The sequence below is a fragment of the Gobio gobio genome, assembly GCF_949357685.1.
Source record: "Gobio gobio genome assembly, chromosome: 21".
Lineage (NCBI taxonomy): Eukaryota > Metazoa > Chordata > Actinopteri > Cypriniformes > Gobionidae > Gobio > Gobio gobio.
In genome coordinates, this window is record NC_137117.1 from 20,730,309 (window position 1) to 20,757,592 (window position 27,284).

The 27,284-nt window shown below is 37.9% G+C and overlaps 1 protein-coding gene across 1 annotated transcript; it reads left to right on the forward strand.

Moving 5' to 3' along the window:
- The first annotated feature begins 944 nt into the window (after positions 1–944).
- ctnnbip1 (catenin, beta interacting protein 1) lies at positions 945–25,483 on the forward strand. Its single transcript, XM_079802181.1, has 4 exons — positions 945–1,086; positions 8,711–8,828; positions 10,005–10,095; positions 23,575–25,483. Exons 2-4 carry the CDS (start codon positions 8,733–8,735, stop codon positions 23,631–23,633), a joined length of 246 nt encoding a protein of 81 aa, XP_079658307.1. The 5' UTR covers positions 945–1,086; positions 8,711–8,732; the 3' UTR covers positions 23,634–25,483.
- The last annotated feature ends 1,801 nt before the right edge of the window (positions 25,484–27,284 follow it).

Here is a 27,284-nt window from a genome sequence, read left to right on the forward strand (position 1 = left end):
TTGAAGGATTTTCTGTAACACAGCATTAGTATTTAATCCTGAGAAACATGAATCTTACTGTGGCAACTTAATGGCTTATTGAAAACGCTTTACATATCAACAAAGCTTTAATACAGTGCTCTGTAATTCTTCACTCTGTGGAACTGAAAGGGGTTCATTAGTACCTGTCATGTTCACTATAAATCACCACAAACTACAAGTTATTGAATAGCACTTTATTATTATGCCATCAAGGAGGTAAATAAGGATTATGTCAATCATAGGAATATATGATGAAACTGCAAAGCCCCATTGAATGTTTCATTTTGTCCAGTATAAAGAGAACAGGATTCAAAACAGCTGTAAAATACAATCAAAAGGACTTCAGAGTACATGAGATGGCCACAACAGTGCTTTTTTAGATAAAGTAATCTTACAAAAACTGAGAAAAAAAATGTATCTTACATTGGCCTGTTTGCGAGTGGTATCACAGAAAATATAAATTTAATGTATAAATATCCATCCAGTGTGTAGATCGGTGCTTCAAAAACAAACATTTATTAGTATTTATCTGTAAGGTAATGCTTAGGTACTCAGGGTGTCATATGATGTTTTATTCCTCTCAATATAATATAATATAATAAATAGACTGTAATACAATGATAACATACAAAATATTTTATTTGACTAGATCAAATCAGAATTCTCAGAATGTTAGGACTTTTTACTGCTCTTTAATATAATAATATAATAGGACTGTAACATAACATACATATATTAATATAATATAAAATAAATAGTAAACTTATCTTTTCTTTTCTTTTGAAAATTCTGCTCGTAATACAAGAACTATGTAAAAAATGCTATAATACACCAATCTAGTCGGATATTGGCAATGAAGCCAGAGTACGGCAGCGTCACAGCGCCCTCTAACGGCGACGGTCGCGTAGCGCTCCGGCAGGAACTGATTCAGCAGCGGCGCGTTTACGTTCTTGAGTCACTCCAGCGCTACCGACTGTCGGGATGTGACCCCGGAACAGGACGCCTCCGTATACACAACACAGCTCTCAAAAACAACAAAAACGACAGAATCCTGGACCAGGAGAGGTAAGCGATCAAAGTGGAGGTGTTTGAGTTGCATATAAAAAAATACGCCCCAAAACGAGGCGCGAATTGAAGCGGTTTTGCTGTTTTCTGTTGCTAGCGAGCTAATGTGTGTGTGTATGTGAATGGGAATTGTGGGAACTTCATTCAGGGCTTTGTTACAGCCCCACTGTTCGGTGTGCCTATTAAAACACCCCATGTATCATACGCACACTAACTTTTCTCCTTTAAACACCACAGTCGTAGATAAAAGAGAGTCTGTTTGACTGACATTCTTCATTTTAAAGATATTTGTAAGATATGTGCGCGCGTTTTGCCACAGGAAGGGAGAAGAGGGCTGGAGTGATTCCTGTCTGCTGTAGTTGAGTGTTAGGCGGTTACTTTTGTACGCTTAAAATCGAATTGTAATCTAATTTGCATATTAATGACGTCGTTTATTATCTACACACGTTGTACTGTTTACATTCATTGCTTTTAACCCATTTTCAGTAAATGAATCTGCTGCTGTGAATGCACAGATATGTTTGAATATTCAATTGTGATTGCAGGTATATATCTTTGAGTTAATTTGTTTTTAATGAAATTTGGGGGGGGTGCAACACTTTTATGCTGAGTTCTTGTGTTTGCTTGCATCTGTTTAATATGTATAGGTTTATTTGATCACTCTCAGTTCAGAAAGAATCTCAGTCACTTGTGCCATTTTATCATGTCTTAGTGGCAATGATAGTCTATTTTTAGTCTCTCCACACCCTAAACTCATTGTGAATACAGAATACATCTGTCAGCTGCAGTGTGGCTCACATTCGGCTATGAAACTGGCAGTCTGCCTGTAGTGGGCTCTTGAACTACGCCAGGCTTCGAGAGCTGACGGGACAGGACAGGGCAGGGCCAGCTACTTGTGAACTTGGAAGTGAAACTGTTTTCCTTCAGTCTTCACATTCTCCTGAGGGAGTCTGGCTCTTTGAATCCTAGAGAGATGGCAGGGGGGCAGGTGCGGCTCATGGACCGCTCAACCTCTGCGTCCCGAAGGGAGATCATCAGCTGCCTTTGAGCTACAAGCTTAGGCATGGACTCAGACCTCCTGCCAAGCCAAGCTTCAACACATTATTTTTTTGTTGTTGGAGAGCCCAGCCCCCCTGGTGTCGCTTGGCATCCCCCTACCCCCTCTCCTTTCTGTCCGTCAGACACAACACAGGCTGGGTTTATGCCTTACAGGCCTGCTCCTACATGATCAAGGCCGGAATCCAGGCTTAAACCAGCCTCGTCGGCTGCAAATGTGGCTTCTTTCTGTTGCAATTAGCAAAATCCTCTTTAGCTCGCTTAAGTTTTCATTTGTCTACTTTCTTTGACTTTGAAGACAAAACCTTTCGTTTTACTCTTAAGTCTCTTATGCTCATCAAGCCTGCATTTATTATAAAACAGAAATATTGTGAAATATTATTACAAATTTAAATATTCTTTAAAATTTAATTTATTTCTGTAATGCAAGGCTGAATTTTCAACCATTACTCCAGTCTTCAGTGTCACGTGATCCTTCTGAAATCATTCTAATATGATGATTTGATACTCAGTTAATATCAATGTTGGAAATGGTTGTGCTGCTTTATATTTTTTGAAACATCTGATACTTTTTTCAGGATTCATTGATGTATAAAAGTTAAAAGGAACAGCATTTATTCAAAATATAAATCTTTTCTAACAATATAAATCTTCACTGTCCCCTTTTATCAATTTAACAATCATTGCTGAATAAAAGTATTAATTTCTTTCCTATTTTAAATAAATGCTGTTGTTTTTAAAGGATTAGTTCACTTTTAAATAAACTTTTGCTGGTAATTTACTCACCCCCATGTCATCCAAGATGTCCATGTCTTTCTTTCTGCAGTCGAAAAGAAATTAAGGTTTTTGATGAAAACATTCCTGGATTTTTCTCCATATAATGGACTTCAATGGGCTCCAAACGGTTCAAGGTCCAAATGATAGTTTCTGTACAGCTTTAAACGATACCAGACAATGAATAAGGGTCTTATCTAGCGAAACGAACAGTTTCTGCGAGAAACCAAGCGGTATTTATGCTATTATTTTACCTCTTATCAGACGAACGTGATAATCTCTGAGCTCCGTCATAACTTCCGCTAAGTGAGGTCAAAATACGAGCGTGGTTATAGATATATTGATCGTAGATGCCTCATTCTTCTGATCCGTGCAGGCGCTAATGAGGCATCTACGTATACATCTATGACCACGCTCGTATTTTGACCTCACTTAGCGGAAGTTATGGCGGAGCTCAGAGAAGATCACGTTCGTCTGATAAGAGGTAAAATAATAGCATAAATACTGCTCGGTTTCTCGCAGAAACTGATAGTTTCGCTAGATAAAACCCTTATTCATCGTCTGGTATCGTTTAAAGCCCTTTGAAGCTGCACTGAAACTGTCATTTGGACCTTGAACCGTTTGGAGCCCATTGAAGTCCATTATATGGAGAAAAATCCTGGAATGTTTTCATCAAAAACCTTAATTTCTTTTTGACTGCAGAAAGAAAGACATGGACATCTTGGATGACATGGGGGTGAGTAAATTATCAGCAAAAGTTTATTTAAAAGTGAACTAATCCTTTAACTTTTTATTCACACAATATTTTTATAGCACAACTGTTTCAAACATTGATAATAAATCCGCTTATTCGAATGATTTCTGAAGGGTCATGTGACACTGAAGACTGGCGCAATGTAAATGTTTCAAAAACATTTAAACATAGAAATGATTCCAAACTTTAGACCTGAGTGCGTAAATACTGTGAGATGTGTAGCTTTATATAAATATGTATTAATTGCCGTTATAAGGAGTATACATTCTTTTTGCTTCTATCTTCGATCCCAGACAAATTACCCACATTCTACGAGGACCGGCTTGACTTTCCTTGAAGTTTAGTGTTTGAGCACCTTTGGTTTTCCTAAATCGTATTATGGAGAGGATTTTCTTGTCTTGTCATTTCACGTAGCTGTATATTTTCAACAGCCGGTGCAACAGTGATCCCAAAGGGAGCTTCTCACTGCAGTGGATTTTGTGTTGTGATTCATGACAAGCACTCTGGTGCATAACAACCATCTTGTGAAACACTTATGCTAGACGGATTTGAATACTGAGATGATGCATTGACAAAATAAGCCTTGGAAATCTTCAGTAATGTTTGAACCATTTCACACCTTGTCATAAAAAGTTAATTGTGATTTACTTAAAGGGATAGTTCACCCAAAAATGTTATTTACTCGCCCTCAAATTGTGCACACAATTATTCAAAATATCTTATTTGTGTTCAGCAGAAGAAATAGATTCATGCAGGTTTGGAACAACATTAGGGTGAGTAAATGACACGCATTTCATTTTTGGGCAAACTATCCCTTTTAATGCGAATTGAATGGGTTTAATTTTTGACTTAAACTGCATGTATACTAAGCTGAAATTCCAAAATGTCATTCCTAGAATGTTCTGATTTGCTTTTTGACTATTTAAAATGTTATTGTTTGCCAAAATTGTGCAAGGAAGTGTAATATGAAACTTGTTTCTGTATTGAAGAATTTTGAATATTCAGGGATTGCATTAAATTGCCGGGTCATGACCTAGTTTTTTCCGTCATCTGGCTGCCTCATCTCTATTGTTATCAAATACAGTAGCTATTGTTTCTGCACTGTAAATGTGAAAAGGCTAGTTTTCCATCATATCTGCTGACATACATGGCAAAAAAACAACTCAAGCAAGACTTCAAATTAAGTCTGTTCTTTGGTTATATTGGCAAAGCATTGTAATTACACCATATTTTCTATGAAAATCACCTCTATCTGTCTTATTTTATTATTTCATTCAAAGTAGACTGGAAAGTCGAGGGAGGGAAAAGGGAACAAGGTCAGGACAGGTCTGGTTGTAATTATAATCTCGATTTACTGGATGCTGATTGGTCTGGTTAGTTTTTGGTCATGTAAATGGATTTCAGTTTAGTCCAGGACTGGTGGTTGACAGCCATAAAACAGATCTTACTACTAGAACAGTGCCCTTTGCTTGCATTCTCTTAAACAAAAAAACTGAAAACATTTTGCTGATCAGGATGACATTTTCACTGACAGGAGTTCAATTAGTTTTGGGGCTTGGCAGTTGGTCCCATCCAATAATACTTCAAGACAGCATTGCTTGTTTTCACTGACAGGCAAAGGTTATATAACATCTTAAGATCCAAAGAAAAACCCACTGTGGTTTGGGATTTTTATATTATGGAAAACCATTCGTGCCAATTGTGTTTTAGATGGTGATTGGCTAACTGTTAACATTCTGGCTGCAAATAAAGCAGGTTTTTATTTTATTTCTATATTTTAGCAAGTCATGAGTTGAAACTTTTATGTTTTGAAGGCATCTTTTTTTAATGAGCTGAATTAGTTCTGGTCAACAGAAGGATTTCGATTGCTTTTCATACAGACCCAAACACCAGTCCATCATTTTTAAATGTGCAGTTCTAAAGGAGTTGGTCCTCCTCCCTGTCTTTCACTCTTCTGGGAAGGTTTTCCACTAGATGTTGGAACATGGCTGCAGGGAATTGCTCCCATTTCAACACGAGCATCAATGATGTTTGACACTCCTTTTTGCATACTATACCGTAGGGAATTGTGCTTATTCAGATATTTCATGCTGACCTTATGCAAAAGATGCTTCTTGAGTTTGAATTTCTGATGCATGATTTCTGTCACATGTTCAAACAATTGAGGAATCTTTCTCTGCAAGCTGTTTGTGAGGATTCAAATGACTTGATGAGTCTATAAATAGAACTGCTATCTGGATTGTGGATCTCCTTCCAGAGCTTCTGCACCTTCCCTACATGGATAGTGGCAGGAGTCACTGATGAACAGATCTTTTGCAGTATCCGTTTTTTGGCTCGATGGTATGACCTTGCACCAGTGAGAGAACTCACAGTGCTAAAACACTTTTGACTTTATCTGCTTTTAAAACAAGCGCTCTATGTTGTGATTTGAATTAAGCCCCAATTAAACTGCAGGAAACCAAAATGACACTAATTTGAGCCTCAGGGCAGCCTGGGTCATGACTGAACCAGAGGATGGGTGTTCTATATTTAGCTGTCTGCCCCAAGGATCCATCGTCACATGATTTGACATCTTCCACTGTGAAATCAGGCAAAGTCTAAAATGACATCTGGTGGCAATAAAACTGATTAGATTGATGTTTTTGCTTAGATTCTTTCCGGGGGAAAAAAGATTAGATTTAGGGAACATAAGTGTGCAGTTTTGGATGGTTGTTTTTTTTTTACATTAGTTATTCATGCTAATTAGCCTATATTTAATTATGTCTTCTAGGGATATCATACAGAATTACTACATGATTCCTATATTTATTTTAATTTAAATGCTATAGTTTTTTTTTTTTAAACCAGATTTAAAAAGTGCTAAACAGTTATCCATCTTTTCTGCTGTACATTATATTTTGATGCCTGATTTCACTTAAATCATTGTTTTCCAAACAGGGGTTTGTGATTAATGTGATAAAGATGCCAGTGCTTATTTTATTTATTTTTAATGTATTATTTATATTTTGTACATTTTATTCAATATTATTATTATGAGTATTTTAAATTTGATTACTCTCGAGTTTGCCAAGAATATAGATATATATTCTAAAAGAAAATGCTGATATTGCATTAAATAATTAATTAAATATAAAAATGTAATGTAATAAGGAAAATAAAGACACATATTATTCAACATGCAAAAATTTTGCAAAATGCATTGTATATTTTAAAGATGTTATACTTTTTGTGTCTGGGTAAATAATTTAGAACACAGTTTTGGGAGCCCCTGGCTAAAGCATGTAAAACTGTTTATTTTTTAAAGCAACTGGCATTGATTATTGGTTATCTGCCATCTAGACTTCTTGCATAACCTCTTCTTTTCCAAATTAGTTTTCCCTAAATGTTCCATTTTATATTTTTAAGACATGTTGTGTTGTCATGGCTTGATTATCAAACGATTTTGATAATGGTTTTTACTGTCTGTCATCCACATATTTTATGAAATCTGCAGACTTGCTCAAACCAAACACCTGCTGTAGAGCTGGGGTGTGCTACAGCTCTAAAGCCTGAAAGATTATGGTGCATTTTTTTAGAGATTCAAACCCACAGTCTTGGAAGGGTGAAGTAATGGTGTTATGCACAGGCTTTTCTTGGGTGTTTGCGGCTGCAGTAAATCGGCCTGCTGTCTAGCCTGTCTCCTTTCCAGCAGGAAGGACAGTCATGATCAAAAGCGAGAGAGGGAGAGTGAACCGTCTCCCCCTGAAGGTGTGCCTGGTGTCACAGAGCTGCCGAGCTGACGCTCCGGTCCCTCTCGTGTCTTTCATCTGCGAGCACTTCTCATCCCCCCACGGCTGCCAGCGAGATGCAGCAGAATAAAGTGCATGCTTTATTGAATATGAAGCCCTTTTGATGGCACGGCCCTTTGGTGACTGATGAGTCTGTGACTGTAGAGGAAATCTGGGTTAGTTATTTTGCCAACGTGACCCGTTTCTATACCACTTTCTGTCTTCTATGCTTTCCCGGCTTACATTTAAGTGCCTTCAGAAATGTAAGCCGCTAACACTCCAGATTGGACATGGGGAGGTACTGTCATTCTTAAAGTCAAGGCCAGACAAATGTATCTGTCGTGCAATGAAGGGTTGGAGCCAGCTTTTCAATTAAATATAGGCTAACCCCACATCAAACAAGCTGTCAACATGTATTAGAGGCTCTTTGTGCAGATAAGAGGGCGTGAGACATCACAGGCTGGATGTCGCCAAAGGATTCAATCTGACATATTCACGAAACCCCCAGAATATATTGGATGTCATTCATTTTGCTCTATTGTGAGTGCAAGTCTGTGAATTTTTTTTTTCCCCCACGTGACTTTGATTGGTGAGCTGCATTATCGCATTGACTATGGATTCGATGGTATGACCACAGACTATCTCTTTGTTTATTGTGTTCTGATGCTGTTTTCTGGAAAGATAACATTTGAGGCATCAGATCGTTTGGCAAATGCACTGTTGCGCATAAGCTTGTGGCTTTCTTCTGTGATTTATATTCCTTTTTTTTTTTGCTTCTCAAGGTCCTTAAAATTGTTTCACACTGAGTGCAAGTTTGAAAATAGGTCATTAGGAAGTGAGCAAGACGAGGGAAAGCTGGGAGTGCTGTTAGATCTTCCATTAAATATGCATGAGGGCCATTTATGATGCTGTCAACCTGCTCCATGATCTGAAGTGTGTTCAGACTTCAGACACTGTCGTTCTCCTTAATTAGAAGCTTTCTGCTTTCTGCAAAGGTTATGATGGGTTTGATTTGTAAGCTAAATGTGTATGCTAGTTTGTACAGGCAGTAAGGGTTTTTCTTCTATATAACTAACTTACTGTTTAGTTTAAATACATGTTATGGAAATGTTTATTGCAGTTCAGTTTAGGTCTAATAAAACATTTTTTGCCCTCATCCATCATATTTTTTGTATGAAACCCAAGTAGGAATGTCTTCAACTCACGAGTTCTGAAAATCAAATTTGAGATCTGAATAATTGAATACTCTCTTGGTCTGTGTGCGGTTCCTCAGCAGTGCGTCAGGAGCAGGGGGGATGAACCGAGAGGAAGCCCCTGGCAAGTCTCCTGAGGAGATGTACATCCAGCAGAAGGTGCGGGTGCTGCTCATGCTCAAGAAAATGGGATCAAATGTAAGTGTCAGACCAGCGAGAATAAGACATCTTCTGATGTGCTTTGAAGACGCCATGAAATGAAATTCGCTTTTAACATAAGTGATGTGACATTTCTGAGTGAAACGATGTTCTGCGGGAAATAATGAGAGCAGGACATGATTGTATCTGTGAAGATTACATTTCAACATTAACTATTTTTTAATAACCTGTCCTGCACTCATTGATTAATCTAAATAAGTGGATTATTGTTTGGATATTCATGTTTTCTTTACAATACAGAAACCAGCCATTGTCTTGAATCTGGTGATCATTTCATTGTTCTTTTAAAGGGATAGTTCACCCAAAAATGAAAATTTAGCCCATGATTTAGTCACCCTCAAGTCATCCGAGGTGTATATGACATTCTTCTTTCAGACGAATAAAATCTGAGTTATATTAAAGTCCTGGCTAATCCAAGCAGTATTATAGCAGTAATAGTTGCTCTGTTTTTGAAGTCCATAAAAAACTGCATCTGTCCATCGAATAACGTGCTCCACACGGCTCTGAGATGTTAATAAAGGCCTTCTGAAGCTAATCGATGCATTTGTGTAAGAAAAATATCCATATTTAAAACTTTATAAAGTAAAGTTTCGGCCAACCGCCTTCCGTATTCAATTTAAGGAAAAAGTGTTGAAAGTTCCTCTGCCAATCCAAAGACAAAGGCGACCAGGTACGCTCGTCATCATGACGTCATGTACGTATCTTGAATTGCGAGATGGCACTTTTCCACGGAAGGCGATCGGCTGGAACTTTACTTGATAAAGTTTTAAATATGGATATTTTTCTTACACAAACGCATCGATTAGCTTCAGAAGGCCTTTATTAACACCTCAGAGCCGTGTGGAGCATGTTATTCGACGGACAGATGCAGTTTTTTATGGACTTCAAAAACAGAGCAACTATTACTGCTATAATAATGCTTGGATTTGCCTGGACATTTTTAATATAACTCTGATTGTATTCATCTGAAAGAAGAATGTCATGTACACCTCGGATGAATTGAGGGTGAGTAAATCATGGGCTAATTTTCATTTTTGGGTAAACTATTCCTTTAAACTGATTTAGCATATGCCATTTTAGTAGTTCTTAACCGGACACTGGATTTTCATTGCCATATGTGAATTTAAAAAAAAAAATTTTTCCCCACCCTTACAGCTGACACCAAACGAGGAAGCTTTTCTGCGGAATTATGCAGGCGTGGTGCACAGCCAGATGAGTCAGTTGCCACAGCACCCTATTGACCAGGGTAAGTCAACAACACTGCAGACCGAAGCTATGACATTACACCTCCACCCTTTACCACTAACACTCTTATTTACTAAGGTAGCCATTGAAAGATTAGAAGAGTTATTGTCCTTTCTGATTGTTTAGTTCATCATTTGAAATGGTGTTAAAATGCCAGGGTATGTTAACTCTAGATCATGCATATTAGATTTGATCTATCTATGTCTGTCTATCTGTAATTTTTTATGAATATGCATGTATATAAATACATAGGTGTGTGTGTGTGTGTGTGTATATATAGACAAGGTTTGTTTATAATTGGACAATGTTGAGCTGTAGCCTGTTCCACAAGGGGGCGCTAGCACAACATAAATATTTCAAGTAGGCAGTTTGAATGGTATTTTCAGGTTTTTAACTCATGATCAGTTGATCTAAAGGTCTAGTGTAAATTAACTTTACTTAGTTGCATCATATCCTATAGTGAGAATGACATGCTCAGTCTTACTAAGATGCATTAACTGAGCACCTTGTCATAGAGTTCACATGCTCTGTGAAAAGTGATGTTTTTGATGGGGGAAAATGTTAATGTTGTAAATAACATTAACATGTGGTGCATAAAAGAGTGGAGCACACGTTTTGTTTTCATTAAATATGCATATAAGCCTGGTTGTAAAGTGCTCTTTTTTTGGAAGGATCTTTTATAAATGATGCAGCAGCTCAAGAAAGATGGATATAGTTGTGTACTGTACATCTGGGATTTTTACTTGCTCAAAATACTTGCTTTGTGTGTGTGTTTGCTCCAACATTATGAAATCTTCCATCGTTGATGAGTGATTTTAAGATGTTGTGATGTGATGTTTCTAAAATCAGACATGGAAACGGCAGTTCCTAAGATGAAAGCGGTCTCTGTCTATCAAATGCAGTGTAATGAGGCAGAGATAAAAGGGACTTAATGAACAACACGCAATGAAGAACAATAACCTTTGTTTAATGCACAGGCGAGGACCATCAGGAATATGTTAGGGGAGCTTGAGCCATGATAAGTCTGTTTCTATTAGGAGAAACTGTGACATCTCATTCTCTGTGAACCTTTTAAATAAAGCCTGTGCTAAAAATGCTAGAGGTCTGCTGAGGTGAATTGGAATGTGTTTAGTAGTAGTCACTTACTTAAGCTCAAATTTAATGGGTAATGTAGGATCACAATGCAGCTATCCGAGGATTTAGCTAATAAACCTTATTCACAACAGCACCGTCTTTAATTTTTATCAGGAAAGAAGGCAAGGCTATGAGGCATAGACATACATCTCTTCAGTGGGTTGTGCTATTATTTAATGTTTTTGGATTGTAATGCTGACGACAAAACTCCTGATAACATGAGCTGTGTAAAATTATGCAGCTTTTTTACAGCGGATGCCATTGAAAACACGACTATCCCTCACAGCATTGCTTTCATACCTGTCATGGCGCTGTTCTGAATAAGGTCTTTGTAATATTGGTGCAAATGGATGGCACTTTAAATCTGCACAGTGCACACGCTAATGCTTTCACATCATGCAAAATAGTGCCGCATCTCAGTGGAATATACCACAGTTTGATGAATTATTTACGTATCCAGCTGTCTCCGAGGAGCCTGTGTTTGCGTCCAACACCTTGGAAAGCGAGTCACCCAGTGACTAGTATAGCTTTGCAGATATAGCTTAATTTGCTTCTCATAATGCTAACAAAAAAGAAAGATGCTACATGGCTTTTATATTTACTAGTATGACTGATGTGTAAGAGACTCCGATTTCTGGGATAAATTAAAGGGCTGCTGTCTGTACAGTTAATAAGAACCGTATAAGGATGGGAGTTAATATGTGTTGGGCACAGTAACATGTTTGTGTGCAGACGAACACATACTGAATAGACTCAGTCTATAGACACGGACCACTGAGGCTGAACATTACACTTTCTCAATGGCTATTGTTCTCACATGTGAACAAACACTTCTGTGTTGAATGTCTTTTTGAGAGAGAAATGTTTTGCATGATCATGCTATTCTGATTGCGGTCAGTTTTGATCTCAGTATTTTTCCCAAGTTGGACAGGTTTGATTGATTTGATTTTATTTGACCATGAAAGTGGGATCCACACCATATATAACACACAAATACTTGGGGATAGGCTCTTTTTGGCTACCCAGAACCAGAGGTGTAAAGTACTTGAGTAATTTTACTTGATTACTGTACTTAAGTATTATTTTAAAAAATCAATACTTTTACTTTTACTTAATAACATTTTTTAAGAAAAAAAAGTACTTTTACTACTTACAATTTTATTTACAGTCAAAAAGTACTTCTTTTTTGGAGATCACTTGATTCTATTTTCCCTTGCTATTACCAAACCAAATGAATTGCGCTGATGCCCAGTTTAATTTAAATGTTTAATTTAAATGTATTTATTCTGCCAATGAGATTTTCACATTCCATGAAATTGGTCAGACACTCGCAATTCAAAAAATCAGCTTTTGCTTAAAGCGATAGTTCACCCAAAAATGAAAATGTGATGTTTATCTGCTTACATGTAGGTGTCTTTGTTTCTTCAGTAGAACACAAATTAAGATTTTTAACTCCAACCGTTGCAGTCTATCAGTCGTATAATGCATGTGAATGGTACATGAATACTAGCATCATCTATGAGAGTAAAAAAAACCTGCACAGACAAATCCATATTAAACTCTGCAGCTCGTGACAGCACATTGATGTCCTAAAACATGAAACGATCGGTTTGTGCGAGAAACCGAACAGTATTTATATAATATTTTTACCTCAAAAACGATCTATGTCCGACACCCGTTCAGCGCGCCATCACTTCCGGTAAGTGTGGTCAATGTACATAATAATAATTATTTGTTACATTTATACGTTTTCTCGCACAAACCGATCGTTTCGTTTCTTAGGACATCAATGTGTCGTCACGAGCTGCAGGGTTTAATATGGATTTGTCTGTGCGTGTTTTTTTTTTTACTCTCATAGATTTTGTTTCCATTCACATGCATTATACCACTGACAGACTGCAACTGTTGAAGTTAAAAATCTTAATTTGTGTTCTATTGAAGAAACAAAGACACCTACATCACCTACATCACCTGCATCAAAGGATGCCCTGGAGATAAGCAGATAAACATCACATTTCCATTTTTGGGTGAACTATCCCTTTAAGCAGAAGCTGATTTTCAAAATTGTGTCTGACCAATTTCATGGAATGTGAAAATGAATCTTATTGGCAGAATAAATAAATTTAAATTAAACATTTAAATTAAGCTGGGCATCAGTTAAATCCGGGGTTTTACAACTTTGAGTAGCATGTTGCATACTGGCATTAGGTAGTAGTCTTATAGTTTGATAATTAAATACCATTAAATATGTTCTACAGTTCTAAAGCAGGATAAAACCTTGTATGTGGTTCATTCACTTCATGTTTTTAGAGATTAAAAGCTTAAAGAAGAATCTCTAGTTTTCATTCTTGCCGCTACTTTTACGCTGCTTTTACTTTTTTAATACTCAAGTACAATTTTAATGTGGTACTGTTTTTACTTTTACTCAAGTATGATTCTGGCCAGATACTTTTACTTTTATTTGAGTAAAAATTGTATTCAGTACTTGTACTTTCACTTGAGTACATTTTTTGAGTACTTTTAGTTTTTACACCTCTACCTCGGCTATAGCAACCGAATAGCCAAGCATTGCAACGGTGAGTTTTGCACATTCAAACACAACTCTGATTTTCGTCAGTTGTGAACAAATTAGGTATGTTTACTCTTTCATATGCTCCAAACCTGCCACTTTTCCTGTTTACTAGTCTACGGATTAAACAAATTTGCATTTGGGACCATCTAATTGGCTAATTACCATAGATAGACGCATATTCTAAATTTTGTAATGCAATTTTAATCTCATCTAAGGCCTTGAAGTTTAGAGGATGAAACTGGATGGTGGTGTCTGGGGGAAGATGATGGGCGTAGGAGAACTTTAAGAGTTCATGCAGCTCAAAGCTTCATACCATGCCAAGCAGACTCATTAACAGGCCAGAGATGAAATGATCAGACAACTCTATTTATACAATAATTAGGCAAATATGTGCATTTGGTTTCCTGTTCATGCAATTTCTGGTGAACAAAAAAAAATGTATTGTGTTATTTATATATATATTTGTATAAATTATGTTTTGGATCTAAAAGAACGGTCAGGTCGTGAGTGGCAGGCCTGTCTCTGATTGATCCTCATCATTGGCTGAAAGCCATCAGTGAGGCTGTGAGAGAGTCTACCGCCCCTTTTGTGGATGCCTTGGGAACTGAACAACAGAGTGAGTACAGTAGACAGTTTCCATGGCGATGGAATTGAGTGTCGAGCGAGGTGGACAAGGGCCTCGTGGTGGTGTGTGAGGGAGGGAGTGGAACGGGCCTCATTAAGGGACCTTCAGTCAAGCCGGATTGTTAATTACAGGCGGATGGTGTAAGAACATCACACTCACTCTTTTGGTCCTGTCTGTGTGACACGGCATTTGAAAGGATGCTGCTCTTTTACGTCCTCCTTTACAAGCTTTTATTGTCTTTGTTGTGTAAGTGCCTGCCCTTTTAAAGAAGAGTTCAAAGCTGTGCATTAGTTAGTTGTGTATTCTCCATCTTTTAGACTGACACAGCCTAGTCAAGTCTTTTGTCTTGTGTCTGCTGGCATAATCCTCAGACAGTATAATCCCAGACTGCACTCCATCGGTGCACTGACTGATGCGCTCTTAAGACTCACTAAAGTAAACCAATGAGAGATTGCCCAAAACACATCTCATAGTGTGTGCAAACTGCAAGGCATTTTTTATGTTATAAATATATTTGATGGTTTGAATTAATTACTTTTTGCTACATGGCTAAAATTAAAGAGGGCTAAAAAAAACGTACATGATTAATTTCCTCTCGGGCTCTGGTATTTTAGGCCTAGCCTAAATCTGTCCATTTTTGTTCATTGTAACTACAATCGGTTTGTTTGCCAGCTGTGAAAGTGTTTTAAGGTGGTCCACTAGCACAGGATAATAATGCAGTAGATGTTATTAAACAGCCCTGTCGCCATCCTGCTGTTCACATCATTATCCGCTTCTGCTGTAGCAGATTGTGACCCGTTTCTAATTGCAGTAGTAATGATTTAAATCTCCATTTCCCCCGATAAGCAAATTAATGAGCCATAGAGCCTGCTTTTAAAGAAATTTCACTGGTAAGTGGAACCGAGAAAGTAACATAAAGGGTCTACTGTAATAATGTTTTAATATTTTATTTATTTAATATTTTATTTACTTAATATCTGTTAATGATTAAATGGCTACAAACCCTAATCCTACCCTAACCCAATAATAAGTACATGTTGTTAATTAGTATTACTCAGTACTTAAATGTATAACTACACTGTAACAATGACACCTTAAAATAAAGGGTTACACTTGTAGGTGTCCTTGTTACAACGTAATTATACATTGAGGTACTAAGTAATATTAATTAACAACATGTACATGTACATGTATAAGAATAGGGATTGGTTTAGGTTAGTTGCATGTAATGATGAATAATTTACTGTTATTACTACAGTAAGTACATGTAATAAGGACACTGTAAAATAAAGTGTTGGGGGATTACAGTTAAAGCACATAAAGATGGACCAATATGCTCAATGCAAAGCAGGAGTCAAAGAGAGTTTACTGAAGACCAAGTTCTCCACACTTCCATAGGCCGTAGAAAAAGGAGTAAAAGACAGAAACACTAATACAAATGGATAATCAGTTGATGTAATTTCTACAGGTTCGGATTCAGGTTAACGGTACAGATAACTTAAGCAACATCCGGACATGATATTCTGTTCCTTTACACAAATAAAGTCATTATCTTTAACACACTTTGTCAAGTACAAGTAACTTTGGGAAGTGTCAGAGGTGAGTCATAAATTCTGGAAGGACTTTTATTCTCGGGTTGAACCCTCCTGGAGACTATTACTTTGACATGGTCACATGCCACGAAAAATATTAAACAACCCCTGCAAGCACAATTGGATTAAAAAACAGGCAATATTGTTTCCCTTCAAGGCTGAGTTTTGTCAGGACTTCACTGGAACAGAACGTGAAAACTACATCCACACAGAGCATATTGTGCTATGAATCAGATCCAACACATGTCTGTAACCATCAAAACAGTGCTCCTGAAGATCTTAATTAGCTGCTTCAGTTGTGGAGCTGAACTTTGCAGGAAAGTAGATCTCCAGGGACAGGATTGGGCAGACCTGTGTTAGTGGATACATGCAGTGCGTTGTTGACCTTCATGACCTTAGACACAGTTGTCTGTCTTGTCTCATCCAGCTATCATGAGAAGAGCAGAATAAAGTTCAAACTGACAATTCTCTTTCTACAAAATAAAATTCTTGATTTAATTGGGTTGTATGAGCAAATTGATAAATTACAAAACAAGTACAAATTAATTCTCTGGAAGCTGGGCTAAATGAGTAAACACTGTTTCTGCATTCCTGACATGGGTCAGACCCTCAGTCACCTCTCAGATACCAAATACAGACATTGCCTGTAACATAACATGAATACCAGAATAGATACACTGGTTTAAAAAACGACAACAACTATGATTTCCATTTCATTATATAATATTATATTGTGTGTGTGTGTGTGTGTGTGTGTGTGTGTGTGTGTGTGTGTGTGTGTGTGTGTGTGTGTGTGTGTGTGTGTGTGTGTGTGTGTGTGTGTGTGTGTGTGTGTGTGTGTGTGTGTGTGTGTGTGTGTGTGTGTGTGTGTGTGTGTGTGTGTGTGTGTGTGTGTGTGTGTGTGTGTGTGTGTGTGTGTGTGTGTGTGTGTGTGTGTGTGTGTGTGTGTGTGTGTGTGTGTGTGTGTGTGTGTGTGTGTGTGTGTGTGTGTGTGTGTGTGTGTGTGTGTGTGTGTGTGTGTGTGTGTGTGTGTGTGTGTGTGTGTGTGACTAAAGCTAATTAGTGTAATTGACGATTATGCCCCCAGCTAGATCTCTAGCACTGAAATGGAAATTAAACTTTACAGTAATATCTGGGATCGTGAGTCAACTTTTGGCTAGTTTGAGTTATTGTAGATGTAAAAGTGTCTTGCGTGATCTGCACAGAAGGGAGCGGGGGTGTATGTGTGGTTGTGTGTCAGTCCCACACACTCACTGCTCATGATCTATCACTGCTGGCCATGTTTAACCACACTTCCTGAAATGGTCGGTAATACCTGCTATCTGAATGCCATATCTTTGAATCATGAGTGCCCTGTCTGGTGTCTTTTATTATACTGCTAATATCAGACGATTCATAGGTGACAGACTTACTATAACTGTTAAACAGGGAAGATTTTGGGAATCATACCTCCTAATCATACAGTGGCTTTAAGGGGCTTTGATTTAAAGGTCCATATACTGTAGTAATTTAGTTTCTCAGTGTTTAATGCTATTGTAGAAAAAGATGCTTATACTTTTTAATACATTTTTTTTCTGTTTCATATTTAGTGTGTTTGTTTTTTTCTGAGTATTCATTGTTCGGTTTAGTTTAATTTAGTTTTCTAGTTTTTAGTTTATGTAGTTTTCATTTCAGTTTAAGTATTTTTATTTTACAGTGAGGCAACCCTCACCATAAAGGCCTGTACACACCGGGACGAATATCATGCGCGCTTTTTTTTTTAGACGTTTTTCGCCGCATATTGAGTGTTCACACCCAAGCGATTTTCACTGGCGATTTGCCTAGTGAACGTGCAAATTCAATAGATGTCGCTCCCGGTACACAAGGTGGTGCTGCGCCACTTTACGCTTCTGACACTCGCTTGTCACACAGAAGAAGAAGAGAGACAGTATTTACGTGCTTGCAAAAACCATTCACGCACTTTTTTTAGCATTAGCAGCTCATCTTCTTCTTTGTTTACGTACTACTTCATCGTATCAGTGTGTGCTCGGCAAGACCGTTTTGTGCTTGAGTGCCACCAAGTGGTGTTTTACTGTAACTTCAGCAGCTCCAGGCACGTGAACTTAAGCGCCGTTCTCATTGGTCGGCCAGTTTTTAACAAAAAAACGAACCCAAGGCGGGTTTTTTAATGATTTGTGCAAACTCACATTGGCGCTCTTTGTTTAGTCACGAGGCGTTAAACATCGGCGATAAACACGCACGAAAATCGCCCCGGTGTGAACAGGCCTTAAAACAGCTTTAATTTATTGTTGTTTTTATTATTATTATTATTATTATTATTATTATTATTATTATTATTATTATTATTATTATTATTATACATTTACTGTGAGCACATTTTTTTTTTGTTGTGTTAATTTCTTTGTGTACAACTTTTTATTGAAGTAAAAAAAAATATTGCGCCATTAAGTAAATTAGAGTGTGTTCTACATATTAAGGATTTGTTTACACAACACCATTTTCAACTGTAAACTGAAAACTTTTTATGCATTTTGGCCATTTATTTACACAAAAACAACGTTTTGGGGGCCTGAAAACACAATGTTCGCCTTTACCGTCACCCTGTAAACAACAAAAAAGCGTTAATTTGTGAATTCACCCATGCGTATTACATGTTCGCGGGGTGTTTCTTGACAAATTGACATCGCCAGCTACTGGCCTGGCATTCATAATATGCATTTGGCAGATAGACCCTTTTTAGTCATTTTCGCAGATCTGTGTGAACACGGATCATTTTGACAATGTTGTCGTCTGTGTTTAGTACGTCGTTGACGTGTAAACATACCGTTAGTCTAATGAATTTGTTTGTATCAGAGATTTTACCTTCACAGTTAAATAATCACGTTTTAGATTGGCGTATTGTCACGACAGCCTGTGAAAAATGTTAAGCGTTCCCTGGTTAGTGCCAGCTTTTGTTCAGGACGCTTAGGGAGAAATCAAGAGTAGAATGGCATTTTGTTAAGTGCTAATGTTGCGTCACAACGAATTACCAGCTAAATAACACTGGCTCATAGTGAAACCGCCATCGCAAGAGATGCAGTGAAACCCCACGCTGAGAAAAGTATCACTTCAGTATCATAGACCACATGTGTCTTGTGATATGGTTATGGATTACGGTGAGATTGTGGTTGGAGGTTAAACAGGGCAGTATTGGAGAGATGCAGTGATACGGGGAGGCAGAGAGCTGCTGTTTGTTCATAGGTGTTTGCCGCCTGCCGGATTGTGATGCAATCGGATTCTGAGCTGTTGCTAGGCGACGGCTCATGAGGGTTCTGACGTCTGCGGCGCGTTGGCTTGTGCTCCTGTGACACAGCGTGCGTCGCAGGGAGTGGCACGATCATAACGAAGGCAGGCGGAAGACGCAGAGGGACATTTTCTTTCACGGCCCCTCCATCCTCCCTTCCGCTTAAACGCACTTTGAGTTTAACTGTGAGGATTTTGAGAGCAGCCTGTCAGTTGTTATAAGGCTTCGTCCTTGTCTTTGCCCCCTCCTCGTCATGATCGGGCCGTTACGCAAGCATTATGCAACCCTAAGATGATACAGGATCAAAGACATGCTGTTGATGGTTTAGTAGTCGCAATACTCAGCATCAGTCTCATTTTCATCATCACAGTTTGGTTTGCATCATGAGTCTTTACACTTACTATTTTTTGAGGTGATGTGTCATTTTTAGATTTTTTTCTTATATTCCAGCTCATTATGCAGAGACATTTCCCTGAAAATATAAACACTGATTCTATGACACTATCAAAATATTGCTTTTTTTATTAAGTTTTTTTTTGTTTTGTTCTGCTGTAAGCTGAAGCATCAGAAAGACTGAAATGATACGCATTTTCAGTAGAATCAGTCGGCATGCAGCCTGTGAACAGGGTGTGAACCTTCAGTGTTTTCAGTAAGGTGCTAACACTCTCGTCTGAAGCTGTCTGGATGAAATTCACTCTGTAGTCTCTCTGTATGCTGATGTTCCTGCTTTGTTTTAATCAGAAAGATAAAAAAAGAAATCGTCATTGTTCTAAAGAGTATCTTCATTTGAGTGTTAAGGCCAATAACCACACTAAAACAGACTTAGAAGTTGTCTTATAGTGCCTAGTTTTCATACTTTTTAGTATTTTTTCAGTATAGATTAGTTTTATAAAATATCCTGATATTGCCTAGGAAATTCAAAGGAAAGAACCAAAATACACAGACCTTCAGTAAGGTAAAATGGCACCTTTGATGTTGAAGGCGTTCTGCTTTTTTGGAGAATAAAGCTGGTCATTTTACATTGAGGCAGTGGAGTGTCTGATTTGTTGGCTCGAGTACATGAAAGGCAGAGGAAATTAACATGCCGACGTTCTGCTTTCTGCTTATTAAGCTTCAGCTAGCTCAGTCAAAACACTACTTTTTCTTTCAAACGAGTTTAGAATAAATAAAATGGGTCCATTGCCAAACATATGACATTGGACTACATCAGCCCTTTCTGTGCAGCGAACTGCCTTTGACCTTCAGACGTCCACCTGACCTGAAATAATCTGGCCAGAGCTCGAGTTTTGCTGTTTATTTACAACTGTTTACACATGTGTGGTGTTGTTATTAATCCGTGTTCATCTAGGGACAGCTGGACCTACAAATCCTGTTTACCTGGTTTGCAGGGGTTTGTTTTCCATCCCCGGGCGGGATCGTTAATTCAGGATTGGAATTGATTAGAGCCTTCCCTCACTGAGAGTCCGAACCTGACTGAAATCTCAAACACTCTTGTTGCTTCTTTAAATGCCCCGCAGTCTTCCCGCAATCCGCCGGTGACATTTTCATGTCTTTAGAGGGCATCTCTTGCAGTGTTTGTTTTGGCTCTTTGCTCTCAGAGTCTGTATTTCAGATACAGCTAGTATTAGATTTGGTTTATAGAGGCTTTTAGTCGCATTTCTTATCAGTGTGGCACAGAAAATCCTAAGCAGTGGTTGGTAATGTGGGTGTTGTGTCTCATGCCACATGCTAGAAAAACAGATGCTGATTTGACCTTGACCTTAAGCTGTTTATGTGAGAACAAACTGAGGTCTATAGGTATCTGCTCTGTATTCACAATGAATATGATCTAATTTGACTCTTATGAATGGACTCCTAAACGCGCATGCGCATTATTGTTGTCCAGGCTGAAAAATTCAGTTTTTAATCATAATTCGAGCGTTTGGAAACAATTTATGAGACCGTTGTCAGATTTCATTGGTGATTTCATATATGAAATTAAATCGTAAGCTTGATGAACAGTTTTGGAGAATTTGATGTTACCCCATTCAAAGAGATCTGCACTTGCACGCCCGAGAGGTGTTTCAAAGATGGCCGCCGGGTGAAATCAGTTGTTTTAAAGGGACTTTGACTTTCTGTATGTACTTAATACATCACCCACACTACATTGACCAGTAGGCTAGGAAAAAATCCAGCAGCCATATCACCCTGTAGCCCAAGACTGGTTTCCCGCTGAAGCTAAGCAGGGCTGAGCCAATTGGCCTCTGTCCATCATGGTCTCCTAATGGTCTCCTAATCATCCCCATATATATGATTGTCTTCATCACTCTGTCTCCCCTTCACCAGTCAGCTGGTGTGTGGTCAAGGGGGTAGCCCAGCCCCCGGAAAGCGTACCACCCATAGGCGCGGCCATTGCTAACCAAGCCATCACCTGTTGTTAGCATCCCATTGACTCCCATTCATTTTGGCCTCACTTTGACAGTGAATATCTTTACATCTGAGGCATTTAAAGACTCCATTCGTCCATTGTTTATTTCTAAACAAACACGACAATGTATAAAAGGCTCCATTACCTTGTATCTTACACTATCGCCCTGTAGAAGCTGTTTTTGTAAAATATAGGCTAACGATTGCGTCATAACCATGCGACTGTGTCGCGCTGTTGAGGAAATTACTGTAGAGACTCGAGGAGAAGCTCGTAGGCAATCTTTTACTGTCTATGAGGCAATCGGGGGGACGTGGAGGCATAAACGCAGATAGAGATGTTGCAGATCCTGCTTCATTCATCAAAAGTTGCTCCTGCTCACCCTCTCTGTCTCTGCGAGATTCGGTGATTCAGATTTTTAGTTGCACAACTACTAGAAGACTTGCCACTGTCAGACAGGCTGATCACATCACATCTACGTTGTCAAGCTCAGTCTGAGGCTGCGCAATACATCAGCCATCAGGAAGTGAGTGCTTCTACCTGACTTCAATTCTCCCCGTTGAAGTCTATGGGTTCGCTCTGTCCATTTCTTTTACTGTCTATGTGTGTGGTGGGCGTTCTGGTGCAATATGGCTGCGTCGCATCATCCAGGTGGTGCTGCACATTGGTGGTGGTTGAGGAGATTCCCCCCTTCTATGTAAAGCGCTTTGAGTGTCTAGAAAAGCGCTATATAAATGTAACAAATTATTATTAATTAGAGCACACTGGGTACGGTTTTCCACAATACATTCAGCAGTTCATGCACTCACTGGGACTTGAACCCATGCTTAAATGCACTTGATTTGTCAATCCGTTTCTAGTGATGAATTAACTGGATTTTTTCCCAGCCTTTTTTGGGGGTAAACATATTTTCTGAATATTTTATTAGAATTACAGGATTTTTTGTTGTTTTACTTTATGTATATAAAAATGTGTGTGTGTGTGTGTGTGTGTGTGTGTATATATATGTATGTATGTATGTATGTATGTATGTATGTATGTATGTATGTATGTATGGTATGTATGGTATGTATGGTATGTATGTATGGTATGTATGTATGTATGTATGTATGGTATGTATGGTATGTATGTATGGTATGTATGTATGTATGTATGTATGGTATGTATGTATGGTATGTATGGTATGTATGGTATGTATGGTATGTATGTATGTATGTATGTATGTGTATATATATATATATATATATATATATATATATATATATATATATATATATATATATATATATATATATATATATATATATATATATATATATATATATATATATATATATATATATATATATATATATATATATATATATATATATAAAATTGAGTAAACAACAGTTATGCTACACTGTACTGTTCTAAATGTTTACTGTTGCATATTAAGTGCATTTTTACATACTATTTCGAACAAATAGTATGTGGTATTCAGTGTATACTGCACAGTTTGCTTCCATTCGGTACATAGCCCCAGATTGATTTTGTTATGTTTGTAAGGCAGACTATTGTAAGGCATTGTCTGAGTTTAATTACACAGCACACAGCCTCTGTTTGCTCTTCAGCCATTATAATAATGTTTGCTGCCATTGGACGAGCTCATGTAATTTGCTCCGTTGTGAAGATTACATTTTCCTTGGATAATAAAGCTGTTAGGATAATAGCCTCGTGGCTGTATGCAGTGCTATGTGCAAACAGTTTTGAAATAAGTATTCTTATAGCATTAAGGATTTCCTTTTTGACTGGAATTTCTTTATATAGTTACTTTGATTTATGATACGAATCGTATCCCTGGTTTTGATTGTGTTGATTGTGTTCCCAGGAGCTGAGGACGTGGTGATGGCCTTCTCGAGATCAGAGACCGAGGACAGGAGACAGTGACCTCTCGCCATGCCGAGTCACTACAGCTGAACACAACACAACACTGTTGACTGATGGAGAGGGCGGAGCCTGAGACGGGAGAGGGGCGGGGTGGGGTGGGGCGGGGCGGGTCTCTGCTGCATGCCAGTTGCCCCACTTCCCTTCTCTTCCCCATTTCCCTCTTCTTCCTCACACTAACTGTTACACTATCGGGCCCTGCGGCCGCACTACCTGGTGACTTACAGCAAACCAGTCAGAAAGAGTCCTGGCGGGTAAATATTTGATTTGGGTTTTTAATTTTTTTTAATTTTTTTTTATCATGCTTCCATAAAAGTGGCGTTTTATATTTGTTCCCATGAGAGACTTAATGGACCAAGAGCTTCATTTGTCTGGTCAAACTACGAAAAAATATAAATCGCCTTATGGATTGTTATTACAGACAATTTTCTTTTTTGTTTTACTGTCTACAGGATCATGCAGGTAGATTTTCTTTGTTTGTTTACTTTATTATTTTCAGGGTTTTTGATTGTTTAGTAGTTGTTCACATCATCGTAATTTCATCCAAATAACATTCACGTTGTTGTGGAGGATGCCGAGGCCCATACACAAGCACACACTCACAGAACGATGTACACGAATGACCCGACGTTTCATGATCTGTTTTTTCGATGTTTGGATTAATGTGAAATTTCATAGATTTTTTTTGTACAGAACGTGAGAAAAAAAAAAGTAGAAAAGTGAACGAGTTGTGCCAACTGTGTTTTTATGTAAAATATTTCTAAAGGTATCTAATGAATGTCTTAGGTCCTTATTTATTTTTCCAATGTCTTAAAATGTAGACGAACACAGACCCCTTTTAAACCTCAACTCTGATTTGTAGCCGCATGTTTTTAATACGAATGATTTTAGAAACCATAATAACCACAAATTTACATGTCAAATGGTAATCTCAGCCTTAAGCGTCGTAACAGGATGTGCCGTGCTCAGACAGGAGTATGCGGCGGCACTGCATATTTGACTTTCTGATTCAGTGGTGCTAGTGAAACGACACGTTTTTAGTTCATCTAATAATTGAAGTCGAAGATGAACGCGAGCTTGTGTTAATTCAGAGGACGCTTAACGTCCCACGATAACCTCATCATTGAAAACCAAATTTTTCAATTTGATTTTGTTTTTGCCTCTGAACTTTTTGGTAACATTGTTTCATGTTCAGTATTTAATGCGTATTCATGTTTTGTTAACTTGCTTCACATAATTAATTGTATCTTAGTGTTTTGAAATGACGCATGCCTGCATTGTGATCTACGGTGTATATGTTCAAGTAGCTCTGTAATGGTCACATGAGCCTCAATGTACACATCTTTTTAATCTGTGGATGTAAGTCCTTTTATGGAAATGGCTTTTATAGTTCTCGCTTATATCAGCAATAAGTATTTGATTGAATGTGTTCAGTCATCAAGGCTACTTATCCATGTGACGGCCGCATTATCTTACCAATGACAGGAACGTGCATCTGGTTGCTTTTAACTGTAAATCCTTGTTTTGTCTATGCATTGTTTCATAACATCATACAATCGTGTCTTACATGCACTCGTTTCAGGTTGGGTTTGTTGCCTTTCAGCTTTGCATTCATATGAATGTCACTCTGGATTCTTGTTTAATTCATTGACTTCATTGCATGTTGTCCCTACTCGCTTGAGCTGTTAAACTATTTAATGTGAATTGCTTTTTTTTTTTTTATTGTTTTAAATTTCAATTGAATGGGTGGGTTTTTTTGTTTGTTTTTTTGCCGTGTGGCCGGCGACCTCGTCCCTTGACTTAAATGCGTCCAAAATCTATACCAACTGAACCATTAAAGGAGTTGAAAACTGCCTGTTGTATTGAATGTTTGTGCTTCCAGTGGCATTTATTCTGAAATTATGAAGTATGAAAGACTGCGGTGTGTTTCTTTCGACCCTTTTGTCTGCGAGATAAAAACTAAGCTGGAGGAAGATCTCATAATAAGGGCATATTTTGCTCCACTTTACGGAAGTCTCTGGAATCTGCTTTGGGATCTGATAAGAGAACAGTTCAAGAAAGACGTAAGCAAGGACACAACAGATTATGGATGAGCAAAAATGTTTTAAATGTAAATACACATGCAGATTGTAAAGTAATGTGATAAGTTTCTTTAAAACAAATTCATATCAAACTTTAAATAAAACTCAAATATATATATATATATATATATCTGCTGAATTAACCCTGTGGTGCATTATGTCCACTACATAAAAGTTAATATTAAGTATTGCAATATTCATCAATTGCATTTATTTATTTTGATTTGACATGAATGATGTCTGTTGCTGTTAAAATTCAAATTAAATATATATTTTCAGTTTGGTACTCACTTTTCAATAATGAAATGGCTAATCAAGTTTTCGTCATTTTATCATTCGATTTAAAATTGGTATATAATTATCAATATATAATGAACTGAAACACTGGCCAATATATTGTTGGAGGTTTCACACCTATATATGCATGGTTGAATTAGCAGAGCAATAGCACAGCTGTACATAAAATATTGTAATCCACACAACATAATGGGTGTCCGAGATCGCCCCCTATACCCTCAAATAGTGCCCTATTTGAGGGGACAGCTATTTGTAGTGGTGTCCAAAATGATAGTGGACTTTATCAAGTGCACTCATTCAATTCCACAGCTGATATACACTCAACAGCTGTCCGATTTAGCGCACTCGTTTTCATTCAGTCCGTCAAGTGAGCTGTATTAGTGGACTAACATAGGGATAGTGATTGAGGGTTTAGGGGGCGATTTCGGATTCAGCCATAGAGTTCAAAAGAGGACAAAATTGTCCTGTGACCGGGACAACAAGTCTTTGTGGTATATTGAGAGCTATGGTATCCAGGGTAATGTCGGCATACCACCACGCAGGACGAACCACATCCAACAACTGTAACATCCAGTAACTGTTGACGCAAGAGGAAGCTGTCTGAAAGGGATGTCCAGTCCAGGTACTAATCCGGATTGTATCCAAAAAACATCAAGCATGTATTGTTCTCTGATGAGTCCACCTTCACTGTCTTTCCCACATCCGGGAGAGTTACAGTGTGGCGAATCCCCGCCCGAACTGTTGTGTGCCCAGAGTGAAGCATGGTGGTGGATCAGTGGTGGTTTAAGGGTTAGTTCACCCAAAAATTAAAATAATGTAATTTATTACTCACCCTCATGCCGTTCCACACCCGTAAGACCACCGTTCAGCTTCAGAACACAAATTAAGATATTTTTGTTGAAATCCGATGGCTCAGTGAGGCCTGCATAGCCAGCAATGACATTTCCTCTCTCAAGATCCATTACTAAAAACATTTAAATCAGTTCATGTGAGTACAGTGGTTCAATATCAGAGCTGCCAACTTTTCAAAAAAACAGATTGAGATTTGGTGGGGCCAACCAAAATTTTGCCGCGTACAAAATTATATATATATATAATAGCTATATTTTGCAAAATGCATCTATATGACGCTCTGTATACAGTATATCCTATAAACAAACACACACACACACACAATTTTAAAGCACTATGTAGAGGCATGGGTTTGTCTAAATAGAACAAATTGATTATACATCAACCCACGGCATTCTTTTACAGGGAAGAAAAAGGAAAAAAA

Coding starts and splice junctions, on each gene's coding strand:
- ctnnbip1 (XM_079802181.1), top strand. CDS start 8,733: ATGAACCGAGAGGAAGCCCCTGGCAAGTCTCCTGAGGAGATGTACATC. Junction 8,829..10,004: donor TCAAGAAAATGGGATCAAAT/GTAAGTGTCAGA, acceptor CCACCCTTACAG/CTGACACCAAACGAGGAAGC. Junction 10,096..23,574: donor ACAGCACCCTATTGACCAGG/GTAAGTCAACAA, acceptor TTGTGTTCCCAG/GAGCTGAGGACGTGGTGATG.